This window comes from Phasianus colchicus, chromosome 4, assembly GCF_987193195.1.
Source record: "Phasianus colchicus chromosome 4, bPhaCol1.hap1.1, whole genome shotgun sequence".
NCBI classification, from domain to species: Eukaryota; Metazoa; Chordata; class Aves; order Galliformes; family Phasianidae; genus Phasianus; species Phasianus colchicus.
Genome location: NC_143439.1, coordinates 41,570,762 through 41,579,600, shown reverse-complemented (window position 1 = coordinate 41,579,600; position 8,839 = coordinate 41,570,762). Strand labels below are relative to the sequence as shown.

Here is an 8,839-nt window from a genome sequence, read left to right as displayed (position 1 = left end):
GAGAATTTTTAATATTTTATCTTTAACTCTGTGTGAAATCTTCTAGGCCTGCCGGCTTAGAGGAACTTGGTATTTTTAAATATAATGGCATATATTCCTAATTATCTGTTGGGATGCATTGATCTGGTGTAGAGTAGCAGTCAGTTGTTGTAGTTTTTTTAGTGTTTCTAAGCAATGCTGAGAAAACTAAGAACTACACTAACCTCTTTTCCAAGTAAATATTCTATGATTTGCAAATTCTGTACTGAACATTGTAAGCATTGCTTTTAGTACTTGCAGCAGTTTACAGCAGCTCTATCATTTGGTATTCCAGTACTAGTAAATCCATACATATGGCTAACATGCATATAGCTTCTGTAATTTTCACTGGAAAGACAGAAGAAAACATGAAGGGAAAAAAAAAAGCAACCTTTTTTTTTTTTTTTTCCTGGGAATCTTCCATTTTCTTGCTATGTTTTTATTTCAAGCTGGATCCTAACAGTGATTTGTCAATGGGACCACAAGTGGAGCAGAGAAGTACTGCTAAGGACAAACTTTGTGTCTTTCAACTCTTTGGCCAGTCGTTTAAATGCTTACTGGCTTGTGGTATGCTCCTGTGGTCAGAGCCATATCACTTGTTCAAGCCTGGAAGTAGAGGAGAAGGTAGAGTATGCATTTCTTTGGACCTGAATGTCGCTGGATTGATTTCCTAGAAGTGAGCAAACATACTGTCTGGTTCCTACATCCAGCGTCATGTAACTCAGTGCCTGCAGCATGGAAGCGATGTGTAGCCAGACCTCATAATGCAAACAGAGGTCTTTAGAAGCAGTTATGTACAATGTACTTAAAGCCTGTTGCAAGTGAGTTGAAAATGTTGGTGTGTTTTTGGTTTTACATTTTAACAGTGCTATGCAAGAGAATGTTTTCCTATGTTTGAGAATGCTAGATGGCTCGTTGTAAGGGCATTATCTTTTGCTTAAGAAAACTGCCATCTTTGAACAATGTGCTTGGTTTATGTGGAGCCAAATTCACCTCCTGAATTGAAGGTTGAAATACTTGCCTGAAACACTGGAACTCCTTCATATCAAGCTTGTCAGTTGAGAGCAGTATTCAACTTCAGAAATACACTACAAGCCATCGCTCTTCGTGACCCAAAAGTCAGTTTGCATGTGTACCTTTTCTAAACTGTCCCACTGGAAATGCCTTCTGTTGGATTAGTTGGGTGGAACAGACAGAATGTGAGCTGCAGACGTGTAACTAAGCAGCTAAACCATCATTCAAGGGAGGCATCAAAGCTTGAGGTGCAGCACAGAAATAAACGCTGTACTAGATGTCCTTACCAAGATGATGTGAAAAGGAGAAGAAGAAATAGAAGGACACCAAAATCTTTGAAATTTGCAGTAAAAATGTGTGGAGAAAACAAATTCCCTGATTGTGCAACTGCTCAGAATGTATTGTAATTGTACTAATGGAAAAACATCCAACCCTATCAAAGTACACGCTGGTACTCCTGTGTCATCTTAACAGAAGAAAATAGTTGCAAAGACTGTAGTAAGTACTTAGACCTTCTGATTAAGAAAGGTCTGAGCACACGGGTGATCTTTTAGTTCACAGAGGAAAAGGGATGCGTAGTGCATTTGTTAAATATTAGAACAGTGAAGTAAGTCAGAGTTCATAGATGTTCTTAGCAGAACTGCTTATAATGTTCTGATAGATTACGTCTGCCCTGCAGCAGGGAAATGCGTGGCGGCTGAGCTGCATGTTACACTGGTTAGATTGCTGTTGGTATCTCAGCAAACTGGGATAATGCAGCGCCTGTGTCCCATGGCAGTGTCAGCGTCCCACTGGTCTAGAAGTGAGACCTGAGTCGCTCGCTACATTTCATGGTTGTAATTGCATTTGAAAGAAGAAAAGGAAACTTCATATGTTTATACTTTAGCGGATTTAACAGGTTGAAAAATTGCACACTTTGAAATATGCAGAATGGTGCTATTACTTTCAGTAGCATAAAGATGAATCTGCTCTAAATGTGGTCTGCAAACATTCCTTTAATATTTCCAGTGGGTGTATCTCTCCTCGTGATTGTTCCTTTTTTCTCTGAAGCCTGAAGCTTCTTCTCCTCAGAAATGTCATTATCTTCCCTGGTTTTGTTAAATGAAATGTGCTGGAAAGTTCAGAGCACGTTTTTCTAAGAGTGAGATGCTAATTGAAGAGTGTGGAGTCCTGGAATCTTTCAGCTGACCTTTTCTCAGAAGGTAATGTTCTCATTAAAGTATAGAAGAGATTGGAAAGAAAAAGAGAAAATAAAACTGTGGTTTTGAGCGGCCTGACTAAAAATCCCTCAACTTCTCCAGATGCTTAGGGTGAATTTCTTCCTTTCTTGTTCGGTTCTGACCCGTGTTTCATCCCGGATTTAAGACAGCGCGAGTTGATTTCTCCTATAGAAGAGCCAGCAGGAAAGTCCCATAAAAAGCAGAAATGTTTGACTGTGACACTGACGTACCATAACGCAAAGGGGAGCTGATTTGCACCTGCTGAGATCCAGCAGCGGGATCTGCTCTCGTTGTGGAGCACCCTGAGGCACCCCGCGGTTCCGTTCCGTGTGCCCATGGCAGCGGCGGTTCCCCGCCAGGTCTCCCCTCAGGCTGAAACAGTCACAGCGGGAGCACTGTTGTTTTTTTTTTAAGCAGTCTTAACAATTTTAAAAGCTTCCAAGAAAAGGTAGAAAATTATCTCCACTAATATCCAACAGATGTATTTTAAAGGCGGCTGTTTTAATTATATATGTTTTTAATGTAATTTTATAGTGAGTGCTGTAAAAGGAGGGCGAGACTATGTTTTTTAAGGTTGTTTGCTCCACGCGTTTGGTGTCACCCCTCAACACTTTCTGTCCTTTCTTCTGTCAAATTGAGCGGAGGGGAAGCGCAGCGGTAAAGCCGAACGTTCCTGCGCACCAACCGCAGTTACTGCGGTTACCGATTCCGGACGCTGTAAGCGAGGCAGCCTCAGCCGGGCGTGCTCAGCCTCTTCGGCCCCCGCCGCCCGGTGACGCTGGGCGCAGCGGCCGCTCCTGCCGGCGGGCACAGCCGCGCTGCCGGCATCCCTGGTGCGGCAGCGTGCCGTCACTGCGCGCATCTCCGTGCTGCGCAGCGCCCTCCCGTCGCTGCTCTGCGAACCGGCCTCCCTCCGGAGCCCGGGCCGGGCCGGCAGCGCTGCGGGAAGCGGCGGACCTCCCGCCCGCCGGCGGCGCTGTCTCCCGGCCCCGGGCGGAGCCGCATCGGCCCGCCGCCCTTCCGGCCCCGCCGCCGCAGCCCCGTAGCCGCGCATGCGCGGCGGCCGCTCCGCGGGTGAGGAGGCGCTTCCGCGTCCCGTCAGCTGACGGGGGCCCGAAGGGAAGTGCGGGCCGCGCGGACGGGAGCGCAGCGCGTGGCGCGGCAGGTAGCGGGAGGGCGGCTGCGGCGCGCGTCCCTCGAGGCGCGGAGGTCTCGCCCGGACCCCGCTCCCTTCCCGCGGCGGGGCGGGAGCAGGCCGGGCCGCGGGGCGGGAGCGCTCCCTCCGCTGCCCTGCCCTCCTCCCCTCCGTGGGCCGCCGCCGCTGACAGGACGCCTCTTGTCCCGCAGGGCCGCCGAAGGGGCAGCAGCGCCGCGAGGCCTCCAGCCATGGCCGACGTAAGCGCGGCTCAGCCGGGCGGGGCGGTTGGGCGGGACCGGGGGCCGCGGGGGCCGCGAAGCGCTGCGGCCGCGCTCAGTCGGGCGGGGAGCGGGTCGCGTCACGGCGTTTTGTGTCCCCGCAGGACCTGAAGAGGTTCCTCTACAAGAAGCTGCCGAGGTAACGAGGAGCTCCATCCGCGCCTCCCCCTCCGCGCTGTGTGCGGCGCTCCCGCCCCGCCCTGAGGCCGCCCTCCAGTAACACCTCTGCCTCCCTGCTTCCTCTTCTGTGCCTGTCCCTTGCGCGTCTGTTCTGGGGGAGGGGAAAAGCGATAAATAAGTGTGCTAGCAACTGTCCCGTTTGTAAATATTGTTCCCTTATCTTCTGCAGCGTCGAAGGTCTCCACGCAATTGTGGTGTCGGACAGAGATGGGGTGCCCGTCATCAAAGGTAATGGCAGCCGTGCTGCATCACTGACCCGGCGGCAAGTGGGGAGTGTGCTGCAGCCTCCTGTGCCCAGTGCCACAACTGAGGGTTAAAGGAGGCTCTCACTTCAGTAGCTTGTAGAATCATAGAATCGTAGAATGGCCTGGGTTGAAAGGCATCACAGTGATCATCTAGTTTCAACCCCCCTGCTATGTGCAGGATCACCAACCACAGGCCAGGCTGCCCAGAGCCACGTCTGGCTTGGCCTCAAATGCCTCCAGGGAAGGGGGCATCCACATGGGGCGTCCTTCTTGGGCAACCTGTTCCAGTGCCATACTCAGGAAAAAAAAAAAAAAAATCACTATACCCTATCACTATACAACCATAAAGTCAGTTCTCTTCCTGTTCATAAGCTCCCCTCAAATACTGGAAAGTCGCAACGAGGTCTCCCTGGAGCTTTCTTCAAGCTGAAGAAGCCCAGCTCCCTTAACCTTCCTTGTTAGTAGAGGCGCAGTCCAACTCCTGGGCTGCTTCTGGACCCACTCCAACCACTGCAGTCCTTCTCAGTTGAGAAGGCTGAGGCCCAGTGCCTCAGCAGTGTTCCCAGCAGTCATAGGCTGCAGGATGCAGCACCATCGCTGTGCAGGGTAGGAAGGGTGTGGAGTCCTGTGACCTCAGTTGCTGCAGGGCAGCAGCAGCAGTTCCTCACATTGGGGCCCTGGCCAGGCCATGCTCAGAACTGACTGCATCTGGCTTCCACGTGTACTATCTAATTCTTCCTGGGTTTGGGTACTGTAGCTTTTACCCTATCTCAGCAGTCCTCCTTTAGGATTCTTCTGCAGCACGGGTGAGGTGGTTTAAGAATAGAAAGATTCATTGTTGTTATTCGGTGGGGTTTCTTAGTGTCACAGAGTACTTAAGCAGCTAGTGAACATGCGCATCTCCATCTGCCTCCCTTCGGGTGGCTGTTTGCCAGCAGTCAGTTCCAGAAGTAGTTCCACAATACTGCATGTGGGACGTGAACTGAAGTGCCGCCAGTACCAGCCATTAGGGATTTGGGAGCATGCTGTGCCATGGTCACGGGTCACTTGCAAGGCATTAAACAATCTGCTGCCCTTGAAGATTGTACTTGTTATGAAAGCATAGGTGATGTCTTATGTGTTCCTGACACCAGGTCTGCTTTTTGCAAAGCACTGAGTGAGATAAGGGTTTGTGATAGTCACAGATACCGTGTTAAAGCAAAAACTTTCTTGTTCTGTTCAAGTTGCCAATGATAATGCCCCAGAACATGCCCTGCGACCTGGCTTTCTGTCCACGTTTGCCCTTGCAACGGATCAGGGCAGTAAGTTGGGACTTTCCAAGAACAAAAGTATCATCTGTTACTACAACACATACCAGGTGAGTGACCACAGCCTGGGGCTGGTGCTCCTCATGTGTTACCCTGAGCATAATGGGAGAGAGAACATGGTGTAAACTCTGCTAGATTTCCACTTGGCTCTTCTTTGTGATTTATTTCTCAATTAAAGCTGGCTAAACTACACTCTTGCGCTTTACTGAACTCTTAAATGTTTCTCAAAACTGAGAAGGCTGATGGGTTAAAGCTGGTTGAGTTTTCTGAGCAACTGGCAACCAAGCACCAGCAGGTGGTGCTGTTGATGTGGTCTTCAGAGTGCTGTGAAGGGTTTATGTTCTTTTTGCAAAGGGTGTTTATTACTGACACAGTTACACAAGCACGTGCAGCTCACTTAAAAGTTAATATTGCTGTGAGAAGGATTTCAAGGTAAGAAAACACTGAAATATCTACTTAAAGTTCTTACAAACTGGATATTTTTGTCCTGAAATCTCTTGTTACCCACCAAATCTCTGCTCCTTCTCAAGCTCAAGTGGTCTTAAGAACTTTTCATTTTGGCTGCAGTAAACCAGCATACTGCTTAGCCTGCAGTACACTGTTTTGTTTCTAAAATAAATGGGTAAATTAATTAGTTTACATACAGGAGTAGGTTGCTTTGAGTCTTGATGTTACTGGTTTACATGCTTAAAGCTGAAGTTTCCTGTTAGAGGAAGAAGAAATACTGCTATATGCTAAAGCATATCTTAATAAGCCTGCCTGCCCTCTTGTTATTTGTAGGAAGGAGCTTCCTACAAATGCAGCTCTTGATCCTGCGTTAGATGTTGGGTGAATAACACCACAGAACACGAGAGGGAAGATGGCAGGCTTTCCATACACAGTTTCTTGCACTGTGCTACCAGCTTGCTTAGCACATTTATCTGTGACATCCAGTGTGCATTAGCTGCCGGGTAAAGAATGTTCTCTGTCTTGCAGGTGGTGCAGTTCAATCGTTTACCTTTGGTAGTGAGCTTCATTGCTAGCAGCAATGCTAATACTGGTACGTCTTCAGATGATTTTTTAAATGTTTGCAGTATTTTAAGCCCCAGATGTTTTAAATATTTGAAACTAAATTGCCAGTTTTCTTCAAGGTGTATTAACTTTGCTCCTGTTGTGAATTGTGTCAGAATATTGTGAAGAGGAAGAAGATGCATGGGTAAAGACCCATAGATTCTAGGTGACCTGCTGAGGTTATGATTTCATTAGAAACACCTCATTTCTATTGTGTTTAACCTTATCTTTACTATGTGAAGAGTGTTTACAGCACAAGCAATGACTGCACAGCACAAATCAGTTCTCTCCATCTGCTTCAAGTTACATTCTGAAGTAAGATGTGCGGTGTCATCTCCTCAGTTCTGCAGAACAAGGCAGTCCTTCATTAAGGCACCTGGGCTGGTGTATGAGGGTTTTGGTGGTGGTTGCTGTGAGCCCAAGGGATTTAATTCTTGTGCAGCCACTTGGCTGTGCACAAAGAGAGTTGTGCTGTACAGGGTGTGCCTGGTGGGGCCTGGGTCTGCATGCTCTGTGCCTTAGAGTGCTGCTTGGTGAGAATGAGCGAGTGAAGGGAAATGTTTCGTGCTATAGAAAACCATTCCTGTGACTTGGAAGCTGCAGGTTTTGGAAAAGTGCTTCTCTGATATGTTGTTTGATGGATGTTTCATCTCTTGTCTCTTCCTAGGGCTGATCGTAAGTTTAGAGAAGGAGCTCACGCCCTTGTTCGAAGAACTAAGGCAGGTTGTTGAAGTTTCTTAACCTGATGGTACAGTCGGAGTGCAGCGTCCATCTGCAGCCCAATGGACAGGAAGATTCAATAATCCTCAGTCCAGTAACACGTCTCAGAAGATTTCACAGCTCCTTCGTACACTAAGTAAATTGTACATAGTACTGAATCTGAAATGATCTACGGGTGTGTTGTAGGCAGATGTTACTTTAGACCACGCTTCTTGTATTGTGCAGTGTTGGAGACCACCAAATAGCTCCCATGGAGTTTAGCTCAGCCAATTTAGCCACATGAGCACAGTGCTCTTGGCTCAGCTGAGCAACCCACAGACCTTTTGCTTTACTGGGCACCAGGCATACAGTGGAGTTTATCTTCAGGTTAGCTACCGCAGCTTACTGGATAACAGATGGATTGGTGTTACCAAAGATGTGACTGAAGGAGCATTGTGAGAGCCTGTTTGCTAGCAGTGATGTATCAGTACAATCAATCAGTATCCCATCTTGTTGGTGATGGTTCGGTCAAATAATCTGACTAATCTGGGTGTTGGCTGCATCCTGCTTTCACTGAGAATGCTTTTTCTATGAAAGCTGTTGCTTTAAGGGTTTTCCTAATGCCCACAGGAAAGCACATGAACCATGTTTCACTTTGTGGGGTTTTTGTGTAACACAGTCGTGAAGTTCTCATGCCTTGTAGTATTTGTGTGGATTCATCATGGGTGACACTCGGCTCATTTACCCCTAGGTTTTCCTAAGTAAATAAATATAAATAAAATGTATTTTTAAATGACAGAACCTGGTCCACTCGTCTGTTGCACTGCAATATAGTACCATTTCTGTGCAAAGAATGGGTTTCCTAATCACTTGTAAGCTTACAAAAGCCAGGAGCTTACAGGCTGGCAACTAAGCCATTCCCCTTCTCAATGGGGTTGAGTGGATATTGCATCCTGTGTCAATATGTAGATGGAGAAGTTAGTAGCTGACTGGCTTCCTATTTATAAGATCACAGGGGTTCAAGCCCATGCCCTCTGCCTCTCCTCTTTTCTCCCTCAGTCTCTCTATGACTCTAGTGCATACAGTCAAATCTAAAACTGTTGGTGTAATGGAGCTTTCTTAGCAAGTTTCTGACATCACGCTTATACCTTGACCATCTCTGTGCCAAGAGTGAGGGCTGGGAGTTCTTTGCTCAGAAGCTCTCACAGATTAAAAATTCTCAGTCAACCCTTTCCCATTTAAACTGAGCTCCTAGCTCAAGCTTTCTGTAGCTGTAATCACAGAGACAGCTCTGGGTAACTGGGCCCCAAGGCATCTGTGTGGGTGCTTGTGGCAAAAATCATTCCTGTTCCATCCAGGGAGAATCTCTTGCTGTTATTTCCGGCTCAACCCATCCGGTGCCCTTGCCCAAAATGCTTCCTAAGCCAACCAAGTACTGATTTGCTGGCTGCTGTCTGTGGCATCATGTACTGAGCTTGCTTCTGATGTTTTTGAAATATGTGAAGAGGAAGGTTGCTTCTGTGGTTGCACTTGGAGCTTTGTTCCCAGGTGCACAGGAGAGCAATGGTACGGGAGAACATCAGATCTTTCTTCTCCTGACTCTGCCTTTATTGCGTGCCAAGTCATCAGTGCTTTTTAACTAAGTTGGAGATGCAAGTTGTTATATTGACTTTTAAGGCAGAAAGAAAGA

The 8,839-nt window shown here is 47.5% G+C and overlaps 1 protein-coding gene across 1 annotated transcript; it reads left to right on the top strand.

The window, feature by feature from the left end:
- The first annotated feature begins 3,291 nt into the window (after positions 1-3,291).
- On the top strand, positions 3,292-8,793 carry LAMTOR3 (late endosomal/lysosomal adaptor, MAPK and MTOR activator 3). The gene is made up of 7 exons (XM_031608823.2): positions 3,292-3,417; positions 3,600-3,647; positions 3,773-3,807; positions 4,018-4,076; positions 5,317-5,450; positions 6,376-6,439; positions 7,118-8,793. The coding sequence occupies exons 2-7, from the start codon at positions 3,639-3,641 to the stop codon at positions 7,189-7,191; spliced, it is 375 nt and encodes a 124-aa protein (XP_031464683.1). The 5' UTR covers positions 3,292-3,417; positions 3,600-3,638; the 3' UTR covers positions 7,192-8,793.
- The last annotated feature ends 46 nt before the right edge of the window (positions 8,794-8,839 follow it).